This window comes from Stigmatopora nigra, chromosome 23 (assembly GCF_051989575.1).
Source record: "Stigmatopora nigra isolate UIUO_SnigA chromosome 23, RoL_Snig_1.1, whole genome shotgun sequence".
In the NCBI taxonomy this organism is placed as follows: Eukaryota; Metazoa; Chordata; class Actinopteri; order Syngnathiformes; family Syngnathidae; genus Stigmatopora; species Stigmatopora nigra.
The window spans coordinates 835759-860133 of NC_135530.1; the positions used below are offsets into that span (position 1 = coordinate 835759).

General features: G+C 45.9%; 4 protein-coding genes and 1 long non-coding RNA gene across 12 annotated transcripts in view; 2 read left to right on the forward strand and 3 right to left on the reverse strand.

The window, feature by feature from the left end:
- LOC144181417 (zinc finger protein aebp2-like) lies at positions 1 to 2821 on the reverse strand. Its single transcript, XM_077709874.1, has 8 exons — positions 2236 to 2821; positions 1733 to 1961; positions 1544 to 1651; positions 1291 to 1477; positions 848 to 972; positions 717 to 784; positions 532 to 638; positions 1 to 460 (listed from the first exon to the last, which is right to left on the reverse strand). Exons 1-8 carry the CDS (start codon positions 2715 to 2717, stop codon positions 411 to 413), a joined length of 1356 nt encoding a protein of 451 aa, XP_077566000.1. The 5' UTR covers positions 2718 to 2821; the 3' UTR covers positions 1 to 410.
- On the forward strand, positions 1140 to 10083 carry LOC144181421 (uncharacterized). Its single transcript, XR_013324678.1, has 4 exons — positions 1140 to 2719; positions 4446 to 4484; positions 5259 to 5391; positions 9973 to 10083. It is a non-coding gene; the product is annotated as an uncharacterized LOC144181421 (long non-coding RNA).
- Positions 3181 to 20293, reverse strand: LOC144181415 (pleckstrin homology domain-containing family A member 5-like). 2 transcript variants are annotated; one of them, XM_077709867.1, is made up of 31 exons: positions 19963 to 20293; positions 19758 to 19834; positions 19424 to 19481; positions 14317 to 14400; positions 13984 to 14028; positions 13461 to 13617; positions 12989 to 13093; positions 12839 to 12911; positions 12668 to 12768; positions 12366 to 12505; positions 11484 to 12185; positions 10964 to 11226; positions 10653 to 10882; positions 10490 to 10573; positions 10189 to 10308; positions 9961 to 10014; positions 9507 to 9587; positions 9058 to 9102; positions 8905 to 8985; positions 8686 to 8838; positions 8473 to 8574; positions 8274 to 8382; positions 7963 to 8003; positions 7528 to 7719; positions 6799 to 6931; positions 6613 to 6734; positions 6316 to 6528; positions 5714 to 5935; positions 5508 to 5641; positions 5213 to 5382; positions 3181 to 4996 (listed from the first exon to the last, which is right to left on the reverse strand). In XM_077709867.1, the coding sequence occupies exons 1-31, from the start codon at positions 20055 to 20057 to the stop codon at positions 4962 to 4964; spliced, it is 4221 nt and encodes a 1406-aa protein (XP_077565993.1). In that variant the 5' UTR covers positions 20058 to 20293; the 3' UTR covers positions 3181 to 4961. The 2 variants fall into 2 exon arrangements, with proteins under 2 accessions (XP_077565993.1, XP_077565992.1); XM_077709866.1 differs by lacking the exons at positions 9507 to 9587; positions 9961 to 10014; positions 13984 to 14028; positions 19758 to 19834; positions 19963 to 20293 and having other exon boundaries at positions 13461 to 13612; positions 19424 to 19596.
- The window catches only part of golt1ba (golgi transport 1Ba), an 18368-nt gene continuing 4221 nt past the window's right edge, over positions 10229 to 24375 (forward strand). The window contains exons 1-5 of one of the 2 annotated variants that reach the window (XM_077709878.1): positions 10229 to 10385; positions 12255 to 12325; positions 12399 to 12541; positions 16347 to 16451; positions 22583 to 22833. The gene's annotated coding sequence lies outside the window, so the exon portion shown is untranslated. Of the gene's footprint in view, positions 10386 to 12254; positions 12326 to 12396; positions 12542 to 16346; positions 16452 to 22582; positions 22834 to 24375 lie in introns of those variants that run through there. The other variant, XM_077709879.1, reaches the window with a different exon arrangement.
- Positions 21892 to 24375, reverse strand: part of recql (RecQ helicase-like) — a 4429-nt gene continuing 1945 nt past the window's right edge. For all 6 annotated transcript variants that reach the window (XM_077709872.1, XM_077709871.1, XM_077709868.1 and 3 more), the window contains 8 exons: positions 24296 to 24374; positions 24080 to 24228; positions 23892 to 24009; positions 23675 to 23813; positions 23291 to 23382; positions 22566 to 22782; positions 22319 to 22448; positions 21892 to 22239 (listed from right to left, as the gene is read on the reverse strand). In XM_077709872.1, coding sequence (XP_077565998.1) covers positions 22147 to 22239; positions 22319 to 22448; positions 22566 to 22782; positions 23291 to 23382; positions 23675 to 23813; positions 23892 to 24009; positions 24080 to 24228; positions 24296 to 24374 — 1017 coding nt within the window. In that variant the 3' untranslated portion in view covers positions 21892 to 22146. The remainder of the gene's footprint in view (positions 22240 to 22318; positions 22449 to 22565; positions 22783 to 23290; positions 23383 to 23674; positions 23814 to 23891; positions 24010 to 24079; positions 24229 to 24295; position 24375) is intronic.

The window sequence follows — 24375 nt, forward strand, 5'->3', positions numbered from 1 at the left end:
TTATTTAAAAAATACCAAACTTTATTGTTTCTATAGCATTAAAAAGGACTAAGCATTAATCTTACACTAAAAAAATACAGCAGTCATGATAGTATTCGATTAAAAAAATGGTATACCATAAATCCCTCAGTTTTGAGCAAAAATTCATATTAAACATGAGAAATTATGGTACATTAGCAGCCCATCACATTTCATATAAATGAAATGCCAATACAGCACAAGTACATCTAACTAAAGCAACTATTTTCTTGATGTATTTTGTAAATACCAGTACAAAAATATATTACAAATCTCAAGTATTTACAAAGACAGCTTCTCTCTACTCTGAATCTAGTTATAATGACAATACTACATCTCTAAATGTCCAAATACCATAGAAAGAAAGTTTCTAAACTCTGAAAACAAAGCAGTTAGCATGTCGTTGGACTTGCGGACTTGAATAAATCCTTCGAAGAAGGTCCTGTGCGAGAACAGAAAGCCAACGTGAGTGAGCCTTGCGCGCCGCCGGCAAGTGGGTCACGTGACGCATACCTGCAAATGTCAGCAGAACGGCCGTGTCCGTGGGAAGCTTGGACAGGTGCACCACTCTGGTTCTGTGCTGAAGTCTGTCGCTCTCGTTCACCCAAACGTCAGGCAATCTTTGACAAATCAAAGGGAATCTGTGACGTTAAACTAATGCCGCTCGATGACAAAAAAACAAAAAATTATTCAAATACATGTCTTCCGGTGTCCAGTGCAGAAGAACTTTGACCTTGCCCGATTCTTCTTTCCTCCTGGCAATGATCTGAAAACACGCGAGTATTAAAATTTTGGCATCCAAAGGATAATGAAAAGTATTTGCGCTTACCGTGCTGTTGAACACCACGCTGTGACCGTTGCCGAGGCTCTCGATGTGCGTTGCCAGGTTGAGGCATATGGCCCGATGGCGGATGGCGTCCATGGTTTGGGCGTCAAAGAAATCATGAGGCCGAGCTAAAAAAAAAAAAATAGGATTTGCATTCTTATACTAGACAAAATAGCAAAACCAACTGGAAACAGTGGTAAAATAACATTGCGGGAGCTAATGCTAACCTAACAGTCCACAAATGTGATGATGAACTGAACCATTTTAACGTGCAAACTTGTGTGTGCAAAGGAAATGCCGTGAAATCTACAGGAAGCCACCACCAACAGGAAATAATACAAAAGTCCATCGTCGTACCCGCCTACATCAAAACGTTGATACTTTTGACGTGGTCCAGTGAGTACTGTTCATTCAACATGGATGCAAATATTTGCCCGTGTACGTACGCAGTGAGCGTCGATGCTTGTTCTTGAGCTTCCTCCTCTTGTTGAGACCCGCCTTGGACGGGGAGTCCTCCTTCACTTTGCCTTGATTGGACATTTTGGACGAACTCTGCGAGCTGAAATGAGTGGGGACGTGGCGGGCCAGGCCGCCCTGGGAGGCGAATGTTGCGTGGCAGCCTCCGACCACACACTGCCCCACAAAAAAATGTTATACAATTGGTCGAAGAACACCAATCTGACAGTTGCGCTCCATCACCTTAAAGGGTTTGTCTCCACTGTGCGTCAACATGTGTCTCTGCAGCCAGCTCTGACTGGTGGACGGCGTATTGTAGACTTTGCAGCCCTTCCAAAGACACACGAAAACCTACGTGGGGCGCACACAAAAGACGTTTTGTAGGTGAAGCCGTGTCATTCCGCTGTTGGCGCTCCAATGCGGGACACTCACTCCTCCCCTTTGTCCGTCCACGTGGGTGGCTCGGATGTGATCGGCCAAATCGGGGCTGGAGGAAAACTGCAGCTGGCAGTGATCCCAACAGCAAGTGTAGCTTATAGACTTGCCGTTGGACGGCATCGAACCGTTGCCCGCCAGCGTCGAGCCGCCGTTGTTGAACATGGCCGGGGTGGAACGGCCACTTGACGCGATGCTCTCCATGTCCATCAAAGTGCTGCTGATGCTGAAAACAGGCAAAAAAGATATGACTTGGGCAGTTCAGGAAATGATCTAAATTGCACAGGAAGTGACCCTGAATGCCCCACAACGTCTAACCCGACATTAATTTTACATTAAACTTTTACTTTAAATGTTTATTTTGTGTAGAGTGTGCAAGACCTGGAGGACCCCCCACCCCCTGTTACCCCCATTTTATGACGGCAAATCATAACAAATAGATTCCGTCCGACAAGTGGCCGAATGAATTTGTAAAGTTAAAGTTTCCCACTTTGACAAACCTGTCCTCCGAATCCATCCGACTGAGCGGCTCGCCGTCGGACGAGGCCACTTCAAGGCTGGCTCGTCTTTTACCACCGTGCTCGTGTTTCTCCGCGGCCTTTGTGTGCTCGGTCGGCGGCGAGGGGCACCCGTTCCCTCCTTCTCTTTGTTCTTGCTTCAGGACCCGAGAACCCTCTTGAGCGGACTCGGTGCTACTCGCCAGACTCCCCTGCGCGGGACTCTTGCCCGGTTCGGACACTTTGCCGTCCCCGCCGTAGTCTTCCACGGCGTCGTCGACAAGCAACGAGTTTCCCGCAAACGCACCACGACTGTTCACGTCCATTACTACTGGCTCAATCTCTTTACTGTTATCCGGTTCCTGTTTGGAGTCGGCCTGTCCCTCAGAGCCGGTATTAATGCTTTCCCCGTTGTCACGAAGCGCTACTATTGGTTGAGAATCTTGCTCCGCTCCATCGGCTTTTATCTGAGCCATGTTTGGCATCTGTGAGTTTTCAGTTTATTTTCAGTTTGGGGGTATTACAGTTTGTAAAAGAAAAAGAAAAAAAAGTTGCCTTCAATTCAAGCGTAGAACACAGAAGGAGTTGTAGTGACGTCACACGCCACTCGGGGACAAAGATCGTGTAAAGTCAGTTACTTATCGTTCGGTAATTTCCATTACGCTTGAACAAAATAAACATTTAAGTCATTGGTAATACTCAATGATACCCAAGAACAGCAAAACATACCGTATTTAGAATAAGAACTTAGTTTAAAAGACTAAATCGCACTCTCGTGCTTCAGTTAGAGAGTAGTAATACACCTGCGTGTTATAAACAATCTTTGGCATTGTGGTCGAACTACTCCACGTGGTCCAACAAACAGCAAAATCGTCGCTTCAAATTGAACTATATCATATATATTTTTGATCGAATATTTAATCATATTGGATACATACGAAGCGAAAATTTATTTTTTTATGAACAACATTTATTCCACAATATAAAACACAGTGTATGAACATTTTGCATATTGACTCTAATAACATGAATAATAATCTCTTTCATTTTCTTCTAATATCTTCATAAATTATTGTCTTTATACATTTTTTACATATTTTTTTTAAATCTCAAATCCCACGTATTGCTTCGTACACATCTTCTGATTCATCAAACAATTCTACAACATATTTTTCATTTCAATGGCGTCCCTACATTTACTAAGGTAAACTTTCACTATTTTTAATTCAATTCTTTCTTCAATGAGTTTAATTGGCCTGGGAGAGGAAGGTTGGTTCTGCTCTTAAAATGACAATTTACAAAACCTAAGACTTATTCATGCAGTGCTAATTGGACCTAATACTGTATAAAGTACTTTATCATGTTATTATTATTCTATCCACCACGTTGCTGCCATTCTTGTAAAAAAACAAACAAAACAACAACATACTGCCATTTGATTGATCTCAATTTTATGACCACCGTATTTTACGGACCATGAGTTGCACTTTTTTAACAAAAATATAGAATTTTATACAGTAGTACTTTTTTACACTAATCATCCGCTAGAGGGCGTTCTCGGGTAGTGACACATTTATACTCTATAAACATACATATATATTTAAGATATGCATCAAACCTATATAATTAGGCATGTTTACCGATATGAAGTTGCATAACCATGTGCTTTTTATAAGTTCTATATCTGTTTTCATTTCTATTTGTAGTTTTGAAGGCCTCGGCTTGCATTTTTCAAGCCTTCAGATCGTTTTTATGCTACACAAGTAAACATTTGGACAGTCTTAAATGGTCACCAGAGCCAAGTCGGATGCAAACTAGCAACTGAAGCCGAAAGCTCATTTGAGAGGAGACTGCTAAGCTACTACAGCTAATAGTTAGCCTCGCGCGCATGCCGAGAATGCGTCGTACCTTGCTAGCATCATGACATCTTAGCTTAGCATTAGCAACGGTGGTTTCAACGCAAATACAAATGACCTTGTCTATGTAGCTCATGCTAATGCTAATTGCGGTGCAATGTATAGTCCGGAAAACACGGCATTGGCGTACAAAGGGCGTTGTTTGAACATATATGGAGGCATCTTGTTTTTGTTTCAAGCAGCTGATTTCAAAAGTCAAAGTAGTGTGTTCAACATAAAGGCAGGGGGGAATAAAAATACTTTTATTTAGTTTGGTTGTTTGTTGTACCATTTGTGACCCGATGCGTCTCTCCGCAGGTCAAAGCGTCAACAGATAGCAAGACGCCGCTTCGTTAAGTAAGTACCGTACTTTCTTATTCTTATAAGCCACATTTGTAACAAAAAATGGCGACTAAATCAGGGGTACGTCTTATAATGCACACGATACTCCGTTTCACCAGTAGGGGAAGGTCAAGTACTCCCTATTAAAACCAATTTGTGTATCGGGGGGCGGCTAATAGGCCTGAAATGGTTCAATTCAACCATTTTAAGGGCTAGCGAGTACATACGGTAGGTTGTTTTTTTTTAATTGAATGACTCAAATAAAAGAAGTTGACTTGGATTTGAAAAGAATGTACACGTATAAAGACGGGGTGGCAACGTGGATGTTTTAAAGAGACAGTCCACCTATTTGCTCTCTCTGGACGGACGCTCCCAATTTTCAGTCTTGTGGGAACACTCGGAAGCTGTGGAGTAGAGTACGCTCTTTTTTTACAGGTCGCTACATTCGGGCTTTACGGGATAGGACGCCGGCGCGGTTGTCCGCTTGGTCGCTCACGTGTCGTTGCTCACCAGAGTCAACATTTGTGCTGCAAAGAAATGACAAAAAAAGGCCTCAAAACAGTATTATCCACCAAATAAAAAAAATACATTGGTACTTAAAGGACTTGTTAACCATTCTGGGTCCTTGAAGTGCAAATGTACCCACGTAATTGCGTAAGATCATAATATTGGAGTTACAGTTGGTGCGTAATATTACATTTTAAAAAGTCTGAGTGAAAAAAGATGGATTTTTTGATACTTACGGGCCAGTAAATTGTTATTGTTGATTTTCTTGTCATTTTCCGGAAGGTGCTTATAGGATGATGGTGTGTGGTTCTCCTCCGTGGTATTTTGGAGCGGCAGTACGTCCACGTGGTGCTCGTCTTCTTCTTGTGGCTCGGGACTCGACGTTTCCGGGAAGGAGCTCCGGAACCTACAAAAGGTAAACAAATAATATTATTATGAGTTAGCAGAGTATTCTGAGGTCACTTCTTGTACATTTGGGTCATTTGCTGTTGTTTTTTGGCACATTTTTGGACTCATTTTGTCACGTTTTACCTGCTTTCCGTGGGCGAGGAGGGGGCGTGGTCTCCTCCGATGAGCTCCTGGTCGAACGCATCGAGCTTGACAATCTCCACGTGCCGCGTCTCCGTCCGCGTGTCCAAAATAACCGCCGTCTGCGTCTCGCCCATCTTAAAAAAATGGTCCAAAACACGATGTCAACGCGCCGCTCGCCATCCCTCGGCCGCCCCACTTTTCCCCACCTGCTCTTCCGCGTGGTCCCTCCCGGGACTCGGCGAACGTCCGGGACTTTGCCGGGTGCCTTCGCCGGCCAGGTGCTCCTCCTGTTGCGACGTGGTGGCGTCGGAGTCTTGCGCGTGGGTTCCTTCCTCGGCGCCACGCTCATTTTGAAGCATCTTAACTTGCTCAAGCGCCGCTTCCAGCGCAGCGGGGTCGGCGCCGGCTCCTTGAATCTGGTCCCAGGCCTTTGGACACAGACAGACATGTTTTGTCGTAATAGGGGGTGTGGTTATACATCCAGTAGATTGGTCTGTAGTAGTGGTAGTAAAGAATTGGTTTATAGATTGACTCGATGGAGATGTAGTAGAAATGCTATACATGGAATTGTTGTAGTAGTAGCAGTAGTGGCGTAGCAGGTTGTGTTATACATGCACTAGAGGTAGTAGTAGTAGTATAGTGGCTTGTGTTATAGATCAACTGCGCTAAAGGGAGTTTCATACAATAATGAAGCAATATTGACTTTAGAAAACTCAAGTCTTCGTTGCAGCTTATAGTGCGGCAAATACATGTTGTGGGTGGGACTAGGTCCACTTTGAAAGGGGAGGGGCCTTTTTGCCAATGTTACCTGCGGCGGCGTGGTGGATGTGGCCAAGGGCTCGTGGTCTCTGCTGAAGGAATGCGAGCGAGACAGAGTTTCCCTCCTCTTGTCGCGCTGAGACGAGGCCTCTCGGTGGCGCCGCATCCTTTCCAACTGCTCCTCCAGGCTCATCCTGGGTCGGCCCACCTCCCTCTCCGCGTAGCCCCCCGTCTGTTCGCCCAGCGCGCTTCTGGGACGGTCCTGGAGACCCAGACACTTATGTTCAAAATGGCGAGGCTCATCGTGGCGTTCCATAAATTGCGCCGTCGCCACCACGTCGTGTACCGTTCTGACTTCGGGCTTTTTCGTCTTCCTCAGCGTGACGTAAGAGGCGATGGTCGTGGACTCGGGGGGGCTCTTGGGGGATTTGCTCCTGGGGGAAACCGCGCCCACCGGGTACAGCGCCACTGCCAGAAGAATTTGGACAATAGGTCACAATAATCAAAACTAAATAATCGTATCGTTCATTACCTGTCATGTCATTTTTCTCCGCTGGAAGTTCATTTTTGTCCTTTTCCTTGTCTTCGCCGTTGACTTCGTCCACTTCCTCGTTGACGGTTGTCAGCTCCGGTTCGCTCTTGTACAAGCGATAGTCTGGACCTTGCTGTCATGTCCACGTCAGACAAAAAAAAAAAACAAGAAAAAAAAATGCAATTTGAGTGATTGAGCTAACGATGCTACGACAGACGCCAAAAGCCAATGGCACGTCTATTTTTTTGGATCTGGAATGAAATGTCGGGTGTCATGCCACATTTCACAGGCACGGCAAAAAAATATTGCATGCGACACCCACAAAAAAACCACACATTTGATCGACGACATTGATGACTCGTAGCATTCTCAAAATAATTAGCCATCATCCAGCTAAAATAATGTTTTTTTAAAGCTAGCCTTTCCTCCAATTAGTTTTGTACATTTTCTTGGATTTCCAACCCAAAGAAAGCCAACCTATCCAAAACGGAAAGAAGGGGCGGAGCCAACATGGCCGGGATAACTCAAGAGCGAAGCGAGGGATTATCGGAAGATTCTCTTTTCTATTTTTTTTAAATTGACTGGCTTGCTGAGGTGAAGTGGGAAGAGGATGAGGATGAATGCCAAAAAAAAAAGACAAAAATGAATTTTCTCGGCCGCCACATCGAATCGATGCCACAAATACGAGGACGCCCGGCGTTTTTTTTCCGTCTCCCCCTCTGCTCTTACGCTGTTCCTAGATTTGCGGTCCTCACGTTGCGTGTACGGAGGCGGCCGGCCGCCGGAGTTGGGGTGGCGTGGGGGCGCGTGGGGGGGACGCTCCGACGAAGACGAGGAGGAGTTGTAGTACTGCGGAAGAGGCGGGCGAGGGGGGGCGCCGGATCCCGGCTCGGCGGGACCGAGAGGCAGCGATGGCACTGCCTGTCGAAAGTTAACAGAGCCGTTCGAGAGAAAAAAATGGCCGAAAAAAACTGAGATTTTGGAGACACGGGGTCAAAGGTCGAACCAAAAGTCGTTATTTTTTTTAACTCTAAAAATGAACTGGGCGAGCGCAAACACAAAAAAAAACAGACCCCAAAAAACTTGAAGTTAGCGAAACAGGGTCTGTGTTGTTGTTATTTTTGTTAGTTTGTTTTTGTGTGAAAATGTGCAAGTCATGCTTACCTCATCTTTTTGCTGGCTGGAAAGCGGCTTGGAATCCAAATCTACAACAACAACAACAACAACAAAAGACATTTTGTCATTGGTCATATCCCAAACAAGTTATGCTATGCTAGGTTTTAATGTTAGCTTCAAATATATGAGTTGTCCGTATCCCTCTTACAGATACTCCAAAACATACGACTATGTTTGAAACTACCCAAGTCATTGTCTAAATGTTTTTTAATTTTTTTATATATACTTCTTCCATGTTTATCAATGAATTTAGACCGCCTCCCCCTTTGAAGTGGGCCCGCCACTAAACAGAGACTCACTGTCTGTAGTAGTGCGTTGTGGTTTATTTTTACTCAATGCCTCCATCACGTCCTGAATTCTCCACAACTCCTTCTGGATTTGAATGTGGCGCTGGCTCGGAGGTTCCGTCTGAAAACCCACGCACACGTTAAATTAAAAATAATGATCATAACTACATTAAATATGGAGAGAATATGGAGAGAATAAACAATGTAGAACCTGTGGGCTTCCCAGGGCTTCCAACTGCTCCAGAAGGTTTGATTTGGCCAAAATGACGTCCCCCTCCAACCTATCGTAATCCCCCCATGCGCGCTCCAGTTCCTGAAACCACAAAGCCACCCCAAATGGTCAATGGACGACGACAAATAGCACATTTAGCCATAAACGTTGACCAGAAAGCAAAACAAGGACATAGCATTAGCATTAGCTTACCGTATTGACCCTGGAAAGCTCTCTGCACGTGCTTAGGAGGCCATTTTGGAGTACGTCTCGCTGCTGGATCAGGTTTTGAGTGCCCAAACTACTTGGATGACTCTGCTCGCTCAACTCTTGACTGGCGGAAAGCAGCGCCGTTTCCAACGTGTGCTGAAAAGTCAAGCAAAAACCATTGGAATGGTGGCTAGCTGTTAGCTCCCGTTAGCTTGAAAGTACCTTTTCTCTGTGCAGCTGTTGCAATTTGTCCTCTTGCATCCTCACCAGTTTGTCTTGCTCACAAAACCTGCTGAGTTTGCTCTGAAAAGCCAATGGGAGATGACATGAGCTAGCTATCTTAGCCTAGCCGCTAGGAGATGAGCTTCTTCTTACGTCAGTGTCCTCTGGACTTTGGTTTTTGTAGTCATCGGAAGGAACCTGGAGGGAAAAATAAGTAATTGAAAACGTTTGCTAGATATGTTAGCATTTTATTATTCTTTTAAATACAATTTACGTGGACATCGAGCCGGAATGGGATGGTTGGTGTTGGGCCATGACTGTGTAGCGCCAAACTACAAGCCATGTTCAAGTGAAATCCATAAAAAAATGGTCACCAATCAAAAGCACTCATGAAAAAGCAAGAAATCAAGCAATTCTTCCTATAGATGACACAAAAAAAATAGAATGGAGAAAGAAATGGTGCCACAATGATGAAAAAAAAGGTCTGTCTTGAGTCCGGAATCCGTGGAGAGAAAAAAAAAGCCAAAAAAAATGGATTTAAAGAATGAGCCAATCCCCCCAAAAATGGAGCGACTGGAGGCAGATGGGGCCTGAAATCTTACTTGCTGGTAGAGTTGCGGCCGTGGCGCCGACTTCTCGATCAAAGTGTGAATGGTGAAGATAAGCGGTTCGTTCTCCTTTTTCTAGCAGAGTTTTAAGGGGAAAAAAACAGGACACGGCGCCCTCACGTGAGCCTTGCACGTGGCCAGAGGTCGCACTCACTCAAAAAGCCTTTTTTTTGTTCATGTTCTGGGACTTGCATTCTGGCTATGTATTCATATGTAAATATGATGGATACATTTTTAGTCCTTTGTCTTCTTTTGGCCAGGTGTCCATTGTCCGGGATAGTCACTCTATTCATTTCTGATCATTTTGGGGCGTTCTTACCTCCAAAATATATTGAATTGAATGTTTTTAGTGTCATTTTAAAGTCAAAGACAGAAAGTGAAATCTAACAAAAGCAGCGTCCTGAATTTTCTGTACTTCCAAAGTAACTTGATGCTAACTTGTTCTCACCTGGTTGTCCAGGTAAACCAGGTTCCTCTGAAGATGATGGGAAAGAACGTCGGTCTGCGGCCAAAAGGAAGAAAGGAAGGAAAGACCAGACGGAAGAGAAGAAGAAGCAGAAAGTCGAGCTCTGTTTTGGTAAGTCAAGCATTCTAAGGAAAGTCATTAGCTCGAAAAGGATGAAAAAGAAAAGCAAAAGCTAACGTGGCGGGACTGAGTGAAGAACCTTGGGCTGACCTTGGGGTTGGGGCCTTCTATTCCCAGGGCCATGAGTTGGGAGAGGGTGTGCTCCCGCAAGCTGTTGAGCTCCGCCTGCTGCCGCCGGAGCTTGATTAGCATCAGCGTCAGTTCCTCGGGCTACGTCAACAACAAAATTACAAACGTCAACATCCAAAAACCACCACAGATGAGAATTCTTCAGGCACACCTTCACGGTAAGTCGATTCTTTGATTAGCTCACGGATCAAAACCAAAACTGCTAACGAGATCCAGTCAAAACACAATTAGCACTTGGCGTAATAGTAGAAGAAAGACCCACCGTTTTGCCTTGTAGCGACTGAGCGCTAACGGGCTGAGGCGAAACCCCGCCCGCCGTCGAACGCCGTTCCAGCGTACCTCCAAGCTGCGGGAGGACAAAAAGCGTTTTTAACCCAAGGCTCGACCCCCCCCCTCGTCGCGTATCAGAGGTCGACTTTGCCGACCTTGGAAGGTTGCGTCCTCCGCTGGCGTTCCAGCGTTCCGTCTTCTCGAAAGTTTGGCGACGGCGCCTCGGAGCGGGAGGAACTCCCCCGACCAAGGGTGAGGGAGGGCTCGTAGACAGCCAGCGCGCCGTGAGACGGCGAGGCCGGGATGGAAGGAACGGTGGCGGCGCTGGCGGCGTATTCGGATAGCTCGCTCATTGTTTTCGTGCTCGGGAGGGTGCCGTAGTGGCCTGTGGGGGACAAAGGACAAATGGGGGAAATCTCAAGACCCTTTATCCCTATTATCCGTGGCGATGGCGCCGTCCAATCACCTGTCGGTAGCGCCATACTCTGCCTGGAGAAGGCCTGTCTCTGCTGCCATTCGTACAGCTGCCACATGGTGTCGTCCCTCATGGATCGCCTCTTCTCTGCCGCCGTCGCCGTGCCGGTGGAGCCGGGGCGGACGCTCCGGTCCAAGGTTGAACCCGCCGCGATGTTGCGGGGCAACGTGCGGTAGCCTTCGGGGTATCTGGGCACCAGTTGGGGATGGTGGTGGCTGGGCATGTTTCGAGGTAACGTTTGGTAGGACGTCACGCTGGATGGACAACCATGGACAAACAACAAACTAGATCAGCACTTAGAGTGTAGTTTGTTGGAATTGAATGCTAAAAGTGCTAAAATGCTAAAAGTGCTCAAATGCTAATAGTGCTAAAGTGCTCAAATGCTAATAGTGCTAAAGTGCTCAAATGCTAAAAACGCTGACGTTTTCATGACGAAACAAGCTTTTTGCAGTGTTAGCCTAGCCTAGCGGGCGCTTAACACGGATTTGGGTTTTGGCCGTGGTGGGCTTACCTTCTGTCGTCTTCTTGCGTCCCCCCTAGCCTGGCCGTTGGAGGCAAATCCGATTGGTCCGAGGCCCGAAAGGAATGACTCCTGGACAGGCGCTCCTCCTCTTCCCGAACCGGAAGAACCGCCGGAAGCGGAGTCGCCGAAATCCCGGCCTGGTTTTGGCTCTTTTGTTCGCTGGCGTGCTCGCCGTTGAGCTGAAAATGGCGTTTCCCCGCGTGACAAAGTGTGGCGTACTTCTCCAAGTCCCTCAAAGTGGCGTATTTGTCTCCTTCTCGGAGGGTGCCGTACTTCCTCACGTCCTTCAACGTCTTGTATTTGTCCACCATTTGCAGCGTCCCGTATTTGGCCGGCACGCCGCTCTCCCTCAAGGAAAGCTGCCGCCTGACTTCCTTTTTGGCCGCCGGCGCCAGGCTCTCGCCCTCTTGGGCCCAGACGTATTTTTGTCCCGGCGGCGGGTCGTACTTTTCTCCGTCCCCCTCGCGCAGCAGGTACTTGTCGCCGTCTTTTTGCGCCACGTAGCTGAGCGGCTCTGGCCGGACGCCGTATCGACCCCCGTCTTTTTGCCACGCCCAGTCGTCGGCCCGCGACAGGGAACGGTGGCGCGTGGGCACGCGATTCCGTTGGTTGTTCTCCAGCTCGGGTCGGCTCAGGACGCGGTTGTTGGCTTCCCGGGAACGCGGCGCCTCCGCTTTCACGTCGTCCAACCTGCCGCACACCACAAAAAAATGAAACTAAGAAAAGCTGAGCTAATGACCAAACTCTTTGTCATTTTAGCACGTTTGAGCGAGCGGAGATGGACATCCATGAAGACCTGGAGTCAAGACCTGGAATCAAGCTAAGTTAAGGTATGTGAAAGCACGTTTGTATTTTTACGGGAAGACCAACATGTCAATCTGCGGGCATTTCCCCGTGTTCCAGGTGGACTTTTTGACCAAAGCGGCGTCCGTCATGACTTTCATCCACGACTCCATTTCTTTGGCCGTATCCGTGCAGAAATAATACGTCCTCATGTTGGGATGAGTGGCCTATCGCAGACACACACGGAGACAAACAAAGATCAGGTCAGTTCTTGTTGTTTTTTTCCCCCAAAAAATCAAGTTAGCTAGTCCAAAGAAATCAGTGAGCGCCATGTTTTAGCCCATTGCCATAGAAGGCTACTTTCCATTGAGCGCATCTTATCTATTTACCTTAAACGCATATTTTCTGCTGATGTGGTCGTCCACCGACAACATGGAGATGTGAAAGCTGGGCAGCAGAATGCTCCCCAAAATGCTGTCTTCTTTTTCATCTAAAATCAAAAATTCAATGTGAGTCCCGTCCCGAGCGAGCATGGCCACGAAATGACGGCGTCTTCTTACCGCGGTAGTAAAAAAGGCACAAGTCGGACAGAACAAACCACCTCTTCTTCCACAACTTCATACCGGTACTGTCCTTTAAAGTCACAATTAATCATAAGAATGCCAAGAATTCAAATCATACGCCATTAACTTAACTTAAATTTGTCTTACTTGTTTGTAAAGCCAACTGCTTTTAACCGCCGGGGCGTTGACGTTCCTCTTGATGGAGTTGGAGCGCTTGCCAAAATTGTGGACTTTTTTAGAAGCCCTTGACGGCTATTAAAGTACATAAGAAATGGGCTGTAAACAAAAATAAAACACAAAAAGAACCCCCAAAAAAGCCACTTAAAAAAAACACAAAAAATAACTACAAAAGAGCCACTTAAAAAATAAGCCCAAAAAGCCACTTAAAAACAACAACAAAATAACCCCAAGAAAAGCCACTTAAAAACAACAACAAAATAACCCCAAGAAAAGCCACTTTAAAAAAATAACCCAATACAGCCACTTAATTAAAAGAAAATTACCCCAAAAAAAGCTACTTAAAAAAACAAAACAAAAAAATAACCTCCCAAAAAAGCCACTTAAATATGAAACGGCCACCATTTTTCCCCGTTATAGGCTCCTTTGCCAAAGTACTGACCCGGGTGAAGGAGGAGGAGAGCGTTAGCGTGGTGGCGGGGCTTCCCGTAAAATTGCTGTTGTCGGATCCGCCCGTGTAGTTGGACGCTTCGCTGGTGGTGCTCAAGGGCCGTTCCTTGGCTTTCTTCACATTTTCTTGCTGGCTTTTTGGAGCTGTCCTGCCACAAGTTGAGAGACAGACATTTGACAAAACTTTAAGATCCCAAAATACAAGCTAACCTTTTAGGTTCCACTGAGAAAAAAAAAAGACCTTTAACAAAATGGCCACGGCAACAAATCCAAAACCGGAAGAAGCAACCCGCTGACATTTCCTTATAACGCCGTTTTTGGGGCTAATACGTTGGATTTTAGGGACTTTCCTCTTTGATATGCAGTTAACAAATTGGAAAGAAGGCATTTAAAGACGTTTAAAATCCAAAATGCTTTGAATTCCAGTCCCATGCAATTGTATTTAAAAAAAGGATAAATAAAACTAGAGCTATGATCGAATATTTCCCGCAAAAAGCTAACTTCTTTTTCATTACCTGCCGTCGGGGTCGTGGGGATGGACAAGCGTTCCGTATTTTACGCTAAAAAAACAGGACAAGATGAAAAAGGAGAAGAAAACAAAAAACATGAACACAAATGAAATGAACTACAAACATCAGTGACAATAAAATAACAGGAATAGGCCCAACAACAAAAAAATAGAGAGGGAATGCAGTATCAAAATGACCCGGAATGGCCCCCAAAATCAACAGAAAATGACCCAGAATGGCCCCAAAATCAACCAAAAAGTGACCCGGAGGGCAGTTTGTTTTGATTTGAAGCTTTAAGACAGCGTGAGTGAGATTTACGTCGCCCAAAAAGAAGCTTACGGTTCGTTGACGACAAAGATGCAGTTGTCTTGGGAGGGAGCTCCGGACACGGGGTGCTTACACGTCACTTTTCGTTCATTGTGACTGTGGGGGAGACAAAATGACAAACGCTTTATTTAAAAAAGGGACAAATCCAATCACAGTCCATCGTGCGTCCAAGCAAACGTGCAATCTCGGCATCTTTTAAATGCAAAAAAAAAATAGTGTCCCCATGCCCATATTTTCCTGCTTGGATCTGCAGTTGTCATGGCAACCCCTCTGCAGACATACGAGTGCCTGGCGCACACCAACGAGCATACCCACGCACCCACGTTCGTCTTTGCCGTATTCACCCAGGCGGATAAATGACGGTCATTGGCGCGCCGTTAGATAGGCCCCAAAACTAGCCAGTTATTGGCTAACATGCTGACATTCTGCTTCGATTTAATAAGCGTCAACGGTCAAGACTACGGAGGCTACGGCTGTCCAAACATTGGCCACTCCACACTTTGACTTTTCAGTCTCGTGTGAAGCCCCCATAGTACTAAATTCCATTCCAGTCCCGTGGGGCGGGGGACGGTTTATGTGACAAAGCGGATGACCATTTAAGGGCGGGAGAAGACTCCAGAAGCCCATCCATAATTCTTGGAAGCCCCCCAAAAAAGTCCAGCTAAAGCGCCAAAGGCGCATTTTCCGTCGGTAATAGAAAGCCAAGAGTGGTGGTCATGTGACCGTTGCCGTTACCGTAGCAAACAGTTGACTTGTTTACAAGCACAACATCTATCATTTGTTACGTAATGATACAAACTGTTTATCAGTAATGAGAGGGAGCAAGCGGGTAGTTTTTCTTCCTTCCCATTTGTCAAGGCCTGCTGTTGCTAATTGTATTTCTAATGTTATTTGGATTAAAACGTTGTAGTCACCACGTGGCGTCATTTTGTATGATTCCACGGAATCAATATTCATGGGGAAAAAGCCGTGCCCTTCTTTGGTGTTTTGTCCTTGCATGCTCTTCAACAGCCACGCTGACCCTTGAGAGCCACTTTGCAAAGAAGGAGCCGAGCTAGCTTGCGTCAATGTGTCGGAGGGGGGCGGGGTCTAATTAGCGGGGTGTCGATACAGAAGCCCCCCCCAAAAAGACGGCTAACCGGCGACGATAAACTCGCTGTGGGGAAAAGAAAGAAGTTCAATCTATAGGTTGACGCAAACGAGACAAGCCTGTTCAGCTGTAGCATGCTAGCTAGCTTGCTAGCTAGCTAGCTTTGAATCACAGTCATTTGACAAACAGCCATAAAATATTCCTGTTTTTTTTTGCAGTTTGTCATTTTTTTTTTTATCCATAGCCGCTTTTCCACATTTTTGATATATTCTATTTAACAATGTGCTTTAAACATGAATTTCTATGCATTTCTGACTCACTTCCAATAGAATTTATCTTTTTTTTGTTATTTTCAAAACTGTAAGACGCGTGGCCGCCATTGCTGCTTCCAGCTGCGCAATCCTAATCCTGGGGATGCTAGAGAGGGATCATTTGCAAAACCTTTGCATCAAGTCCATTTGTCTGTTTTGGCCAAAAAATATACAATGGTGGACAGACAGATTGCTGGGCTTTTTGGCCCATCTCCTCCTAAACATTAACACAAAAAACGCTCAATTTTGGCAGGGACGCCACTAGATGGCCCCCCCCTTGATCATTGTAATCGGAGCTGGCCTCTGTAGTAGATTATCTATTCATTATGTGGCTAGAATTAGTGGCGCAAGTTCAATAAAAATGTTTAAAAAACAACAAAAGTTGAATATGTTGAGTTGGCTTGGGTCTAGAACAGACATTGACTTTGTAATTTATACTTTTCACTTGAATGATAAGTGATGAGTTTGTTAATAGTTGAGGCTTTTGTTTCTTATGTACTGTTAACGGATGTACTTTTTTATATGTATCGTATCTTGTGCTGACCCGGCCCATCTATCTAATTTTTAAAGTCAATGTGTCCATAAATTAGCCCACCCCTGGTCTATAATCTACTAAAACATTCCATCTTGATTCTTTACAGTGTCTCTGCGCTGGAAATGGAAGAGCAAACGCTCCATGCTAGCGAATGAGCTAGCTAGCTAGCTCCTGTCTTTCTCCAACACCAGCCTCAAACGTCTCCAGTCAAGTAAGTAGCATTTTCTGAACTTAAATGGAACCGTGTCGCGGCGATAAGCTCGTTCTAAAGCGGCGGAAAGTGCAATTGGTGGACAGAAATCCCAATCTGACAGCAAAAACACTCCGTCATTGCTAGAAAGACCCCCGGGGGAGGTCCTTCAAAGTCGCCGCGTCCTACTTTCCACACTGTCCAGTCGCCTTGCGTGTCTTTTCCACACCATTTGAGCACAAAATAATGATAATTGCGTCAAAATGAAGGATGGGTTGACACATTTCGCTGCCAGAAACGGCATACTAGGGTTATCGGCTCAACGCAAACACAGATTGGCTTTAAAAATAAACGAGAACAAAGTTCTGTGGTTTGTGAAGACGGCCAGGAAATCATTTTGGATTTCCGCCCCGCCCAACCCGCCACCCATTTAACAATTATTTCTCTCTTAAAACTCTGTATCAGACACGCCCAACCCATTGGGACTTTGATGTCATTATTATTACGCTTGATAGAAAAAATTCAACGGGAAAAAGACCCAACAGCATTTCAATATCAACAAAACAAACTAAATGTTAGCCGAAATCTACAAAATAGGAGCTCCAGCCATAGGAAATGAGCCAAAATGGACGTCAAGTGACCCAAAATGGACATGGAGTGACCCAAAATGGATCCCGAACCCCTCATTGACAACGATGGATATCCAATGAATTCAACTGGGAGGACTGGTTGCCATTTGGACGTTTCAAACTGTGAAGAGGAGCCCATGAGCAAACAAGAGAGTGAGCCAGAAATGCCCTAAAAATCCACAGTGATAAAAAAAAATGGAAAAATGTTCAAGATTTGTGTTGTCATGAAATAGCATTTCTTAGCCAGGACTGCTACGCTGTTAGCTAAGCGGCTACAAAAGCATACAGAAGAAGCCTCACGGCCTGATATTGATCGTCATAGTTCGTTTCAACCAACGGATTTTTGACGATGATGTCATAAGCAGGTTTTGTTAGTTGGCAGCCATTGGAAGTAAACAAGAAGTTCAGGTCCAACGTGTTGGTTCTGTAAACAGTAGAAAGACCAAATCCAACAGCAAGTACACCTTGTCTTCAGTTGAAGCTATTATAACATATGTATTTAATACTTAGGCGTACCAAACGTTAGCATTAGCCTTTCAGTAAGGGTCAAAGGTCAAAATTGACATTCCAAGTCCCTTCACATAAATTCCGACAATTTGCTGACTCATTCCCTCCCAAAAAACTATTCAACAATAGCGTGGGAGTCCATTAATTTCTTCTCAGTTAGCATGCCGTTGTCGTGTTTCCAACTAAGAAACAATGGACGCGAACGAACAAGACCGGCGTTGTTGCGTCTGCTGAAGGCGCACAAAAAAACAACCAAAACAAAACCAAAATCACGGGGCTGAACCTCAGCCCAAGGCCAAACCAACCCAAACATGTTGATGTGACTCACTAGCTTACAGCATTTCGAAACTCTTTCCGTTTTTTTTTTTGTCCTTACGCAAGCTAATCCGAAATATGATGATATGATTTGGAAAAAAAAAACTGAGGGAGAGATAGATACTTAAATCAGTCAGCTTAATCTTATCCTACTTATGTCTAACCGGCTAACGCTAACAGATAACGTCATCGGAACCAGATGATAACTTATCATTTGACGCTAGCAGCTAATATTTCCTGAAAGTTGTTCATAAAAAGACATTTCTCGCTTCTCCGACAGCAGGCTAGCCATTCAAATACAGTAATTTACGCATATATTTGAACAATCAAGTCCATACTTTCCACTAATGAAGCATTTTGTGTCTTAGCTAAAAGTGTGCGCTAGCTAGCACGGCTTTTCTGACCCAAAACAGCCATTTGTTTCCATTCTAACGCCCCACGCTATGGTAGCAAGCGACCCCAATCGGATAAACCCCCACGTTTGTCGCCGTGCATTCTACATGCGTTATTACATAGCAAAGGGCAGCGGTATTGCGCTATTTTTAGAGCTGCGATATTAGCCGAGCATGTGTGTCAGCGGCTGTCCCCAAAATGGCCTCCCACCGCTTTGTGGGAAAACTAGCCCCAAAAAAAGACGGCTAACCGACGACAATAAACTCGCTGTGGGAGAAAGAAGGCAGTTCAATCTATAGGTGGACGTAAACGAGACGCGCTAATGAGCCAACAAGTCAAGCCTGTTCAGCTGTAGCATGCTAGCAAGCTAGCTAGCTTTGAGTCACGGTCATTTGACAAACAGCCATAAAATTAAGAGCCATATTCACAATTTCAAAGTCAAAATACATGACTTTTTGAAATGGATTGAAAATGAATGGGCTTGTGTCTGCTAAATTTGGTTCGCTTTTACTCTACTATTAATTATGTGAATTGGATGTGAGAATCAATCTGAAAATATCATCTTTTTGGTCTTTTTGGGGACATTTAGAAGTTTTTATGTTTTATTTTTTTCTAGCGAGTCATTATTTTCATCCCTGAGCACTTTTCCACATTTTCCATCTATTCCATTTGATAATATGCTTTAAAAAAATAATTTCCATGCATTTCTGACTCCCTTCCAATATAATGAATAATTATTTTGCCCCCCTTTGAAACAAACCAGCTCCAACTTTATGAGCCCCGATTTCCTGACATTTATTACACATGTAAATCATGTGAATTGGCTTTCCAAAGTAAAAAGACGTGCCCTCTGCAAACGCCAACGTTTTTCCCATCGGAAAAAACGGTCTTTTTTCCCCCCCTTACAAAAAAAAACGTTTTTTTCCACCACTGTGCGCATCACGAGAGAAACGGAAAATAAAGGGACTGCTTTAGAGTCACGGGCAGACAAAAGAGGAGGCCATGTACCGAAGATGGCTACTGCATCGAGCACCCCTCGCACCCCATGCGCACCCCACGCACACCCGCATCTCTCCTCCCCCCTCATCATCATCATCATCATCATCATCATCATCATGTATATTCCGCATCCAATTCCAGCCAACTCACTTGATGAAGCAGCGAGCCCCTTCGAACGTGTATCCTTCCTCCCATCCAGTAGGTAAATCTGTAAAAAAAAAAACAAGAAAAAGGAAGGAAAACCAGCCAGTAGAATTACAGATGTGCACCAAATGGAGTAGGCGGGTTGGCAGAATGGCACCGCGTTAAAGGGTGAAAAATCAAGGGGGGACTGCGACGGAATTTGCTCCATCGGCTGAAGCCTACGTGACGGAACTTTTAAAAAACTGTGTCGCAAAGTGGCCAGATGGCCACGACAAAACCGTCTGCTCGTTTTTCAACACAAAAAAAGAAGAAAAGTCCCCCCAGAGAAAAAAAGACTTGCCTGGAGTTTTTCTGTGCCCTGTTATGACAGCCTCTCCGACAACAGGCTGCAACCAGGTTGTGCTCTTGGCTTCTTCGCTGCCGAGAAAAAGGGGGAGAAGACAAAAAAGAAAGGGCGAATTGGACCGATTGGATGGATAGAAAGACGACAGCCCCCCCCTAAAAAAACGCTGCTCGGAAATGGCTAAAATCCACGCCGTATTTACTTGATGAAGAAGAGGCGTCCGTCCCGGGTGACGCCGTAACTCCAGCAAGGGGGGAGACGGGAAAGCCAGTCCGCTTGAGGAGGATCCGCCGCCATGTCTGGCAGGAGCGAGCGAGGGAGCCAAGAAAAAAAAAAAAGAAAAGAAAGGAAAGAAAAAAAAAAGAAAAAGAAGCAGCCAGCCAGCCAGCAAAAAGCCAGCCAGTCAAAGTCAGCCAACCAGTCAGCGACCAGTCAGACAGTCAGCCATCCAGCCAGCCAGCCAGCCAGCCAGTCACTCAGGCGTCCGTCCGTCCACGCGCGTTCACGTGATCCTCCCAAATAGCGTGGACGCGCATCGGAAAAGACGCCAGCAAATGATTTCTGGCAAATGTCAGGAAGCGGGCGCGCGCGCGAGTGTATGGGCGCGCGTACGAACGGATTGGTCCGCCCCCCCTTTTTTGTTTGGTTCACCCCTTACGTAAGATTTCGCAAGTCGAGGCGTCATTCACGCGTCCAATTCGATAGAGCCGGGAGGGTCGGCAGCCAAGGTATATTTGACCTCAATGACCGTCAATGGCACGGACAAAGTTAAACAATGACCCCAAAAAGCATGCCTTTATAAGCTTACATTTGCAATTATATATGAGATATACATTTAAAAATAAGACTATCAGCTGTTTTCCCCATTTTCATTTTTAAATTTAGAAATAAATATATGAAATAATCAGTAAAAAATACGATAGGCTGCTTGTTGAAATAAGATTTTTTAACCAGTCTGAACCAGATTCCATACTATGGTGTCCAACCTTGGGCCCGGGGGCCAGATTTGGCCCGCCACATCCTTTTGTGTGGCCAGCGAAAAACATTATTTCTCTCTTTTTTGAAGCAGGGCTCGTCCGTGTATGATGCGTCCAAATGTGGCACGCGCCATTAAGCACCATCTCAGGTCTTCCTCCGTGACACTTAAAACCACAAACAAGACGGATAAGCTGCCCTACGGGGAGCTACGCGCTAATCCCGCTTCTGGTTAGCCTCCACAAAAGCTGGTCTATGTGTGCGAGCCGCGTAAAACCAGCGATAGCTGTAATTAAGACTGACACCGGGAGGGGGGGGGGGGGTTAGCTAGCTAACGCCTGCCAGCTGCTCACAGAGACCAAACTGTTACCCAAAGTGCTTTGCGGGAGCGCCAGACGCTCGCTTACGCTTTTGGAGGCGGTTCAAACTTTTTGGGGGTTTGTTTTGAATGGCTTTGCTTGAACGTAGTACCCAAACAAAGGGGTAGGGAACCTACGGTGGCTCGAGAGCCATATGTGGCTCTTTCCATGGGTGCATATGGCTCTCCGCTAACCTGTGAGGTAAAATATGGAAATCCTGAGCGCAACTGTGGCGCTGAGACTAGCTCTAGCACCACTTTAATCATTATTTCATTTTTCATGACTCGTCTCATTAATACGGATTGATTAGCAACAGCATAGAAATGTTGTCCAAAAAAATCAGAGAATTGTTGTGATTAAAAAGTGGTGAAATGACAAAAAAATGTAGCAATAACATTAGAAAATAAGAATAGTTTATGGCTCTCTCTTTCAAAATGGTTCCCGAGCCCTGTGTGGGTGGGACGCCCAGCCAAACCAGTCCTGGAGTTCGCACCCGAGCGTGAATTGTCGGGAGGCACGCCGGTATGTAGCGCTATCCGTAAGCTAGCCAAAATTGGAGCCAGATCGAAGGCAGGGCGGCCTTCCCGGGTGTCCCGGCTGGCGGCTAAAGGATTAGCGCTAGTCGAGTTAAATCCAGTTAGATGCTGGATTAAAATGTGGAAAGTACCCCCTCAATACATTTTTTTTGTCACTGTACTTTATCGTGAATACAATGGCAAAAAACTGTGCATTTTTGGGGGGGTTGTGAGGACAAAGGTCGGAATGTTGTTGACCCCAAGAAAAATAAATAAGTCGAGTTGAAATTTTTTTTTTTAATTGGACTTCCCAAAATGAACACAAGGGGCAGCAACTTTTGCATCCAAATTCGATCTCTCATTCACTGCTTGCATTATGGATAAAAAAAATACAATTATCGTATCAGAAGTAGAAAAAAAATCATCCCAACTCACAAAGTTGACATTTGTATGGAAATCTTTGACCGAACCGTCAAGACAAACATTTGTAAACCCTAAAAAAAAAAAAAAGGAAAATGGTGGACAGGCTGTTTGTATTTAGTCATTGTTTTCTTTCTTGATTTTCTTGGCCTTGGGAGCTTTTTCCAATGTCTGATGTGAACGCTTTGCCTGGTCGCTTGGACTTTTTACCTGTTGACCATTTAATAACATCACTTTTAACCTCCGAAGAGTTTGGACACTGACGTTGTTGTGACAATTAGAAACTCACCAATTCAGACTGAGAATATCCCGAGCGGATCTTCACCTGCAGCGTGTAACCCGGACTTTTTAATAAAGGCGCCTTGTGGCCCAACAGGAGATAAAAATAGGTGCTGTATGGGGTAAAACTGAAATCTTCTCTAAAAACAACAAGAACAAAATACAAGGAATTTACATGTTAATGGTGTCCGCTCCTTCTAGGCTGGAAAATATGGCTAATTTTTGAAAAAAAATAGTTTGGAAGGAGGAAAACTAACCTGAGGTATCCTTGCAGGAATAAATGGACGATGACGCTCTCGACCTGGACTCGAGACAGCGCGGTGGTCTGGGTGGACTTCCTATGCTTGGTCGGCCCCTTCCCCATCCAGGCCTCCACTAGCTTTAGCGGAGTTAGCTTCTCCTGTTTGGAGGCCGCCAGCTCCAAAATCTCAACCACCTGCCGGCCGTGTTCCGCAATGTCAGTGGCGATGACGTCTGAAGGTGGACATATGTGGACACATCAGCGTTGATACTCTTCTATACAAGGTACCAAAATGCTAGCTAGCTAGCTAAGTATTAACCTAAGACGAAACGTTTCTCTCTATTTTGTTTTCTGTCTGTGTGTCAATAATAGCTCGGGGCGTACGGCTAAAGCTAGCTCGCTATAATTCCTGAAAATTGTTAGCGATAGCATGTAATGAAAGGAATTAGCTCAACATTTGGCGCTTTTTCTTCCATCCGCTAAAGCACGATGAGTCGTCAATTTATGAACGCGGCCTACCTTAATCTCACGGGGAAAAACCTGAAACGTCTTAAATGCTCATTTTATTAGCGGCTCAGCGAAAGAGAACCCCTTGTAAGAATATTAGCTGGGCGAGGATAAGGCGCTTTGATGGGATTTTCGGGAAAACGCCGCAATTTTAAGACCACACGCCATGGAATCTTCCTTCCGGCTGGGATTTGAGGTGATTGGCGGACCCGGGCGGACTTGTTGTTTACATACCGTGGCCCTGACGGCACGTGTCGCACATCTTGTTGCATTCTTTGTCATCCCAGACTTCGTTGAAATGAACCGCCAGGAGGGAGCGACGGCATCTAGCGAGACAAAAAGGCATAGCTTCAAGGTCTGGCTTGACCGACGACCAATCGCCCGGCGACCAATCGCCCGGCGACCAATCGCCCGGCGACCAATCGCCCGGCGGCCAATCGCCCGGCGGCCAATCGCCCGGCGGCCAATCGCCCGGCGGCCAATCGCCCGGCGGCCAATCGCCCGGCGGCCAATCGCCCGGCGGCCAATCGCCCGGCGGCCAATCGCCCGGCGGCCAATTGCCCGGCGGCCAATCGCCCGGCGACCAATCGCCCGGCGACCAATCACCTGGTGTGTTACCTGTCCAGGTTGTGGCAGTAGGTCACCATCTGGTTGAGCTTGCGTTGACCCACGTTCTCCATCACCACCATGCTGCTGACGCGGAAGATGTCGGCGAAGCCAAAGTAGACGATGCAGTCGGCCGGAGCATCGTCTCGACCTGGAACAACGGAATGGAAAGGAAATGCCTTGGTTGGACGCCATTTTCGGATGGACAAATTCTTCTGAAATCCTTTACCTGCCCGTCCACTCTCCTGGTAGTAGTTTTCTATCGACTTGCTGATGGTGTGATGGATCACAAATCTGACGTTGGCCTTGTTGATCCCCATGCCGAAGGCCACGGTGGCGACCACCACCTAAAGTGGCGGAGGAGGATTTTTTCCTTGAACTGGTCGCAAAACCCAAAGAAAAGCCACAAGGCCCTACCTGGATTTGACCGGCGCTCCACTTGCGATGAGTGCCGGACTTGTCGTCAGAGTCCAAATTGGCATGATAGGGAGCGGACGAGATCGCCCTCTGTCGGAGTTGAGAGGACACCGACTCGGCGTCCTTCTGAGAGAAGACGTAGACGATCCCTGCGGCCGTAAAAAAAGGACAAAATGAGTCCAAACCATCTTTGAAAATTTCTATTCAAAGCAGTACCCGATTGATCCTTGTATCGTTTCTTGATGAGCGAGGCGATGTCTGCGATCAGCATATCGTCAGACATCTTGGGACGGACC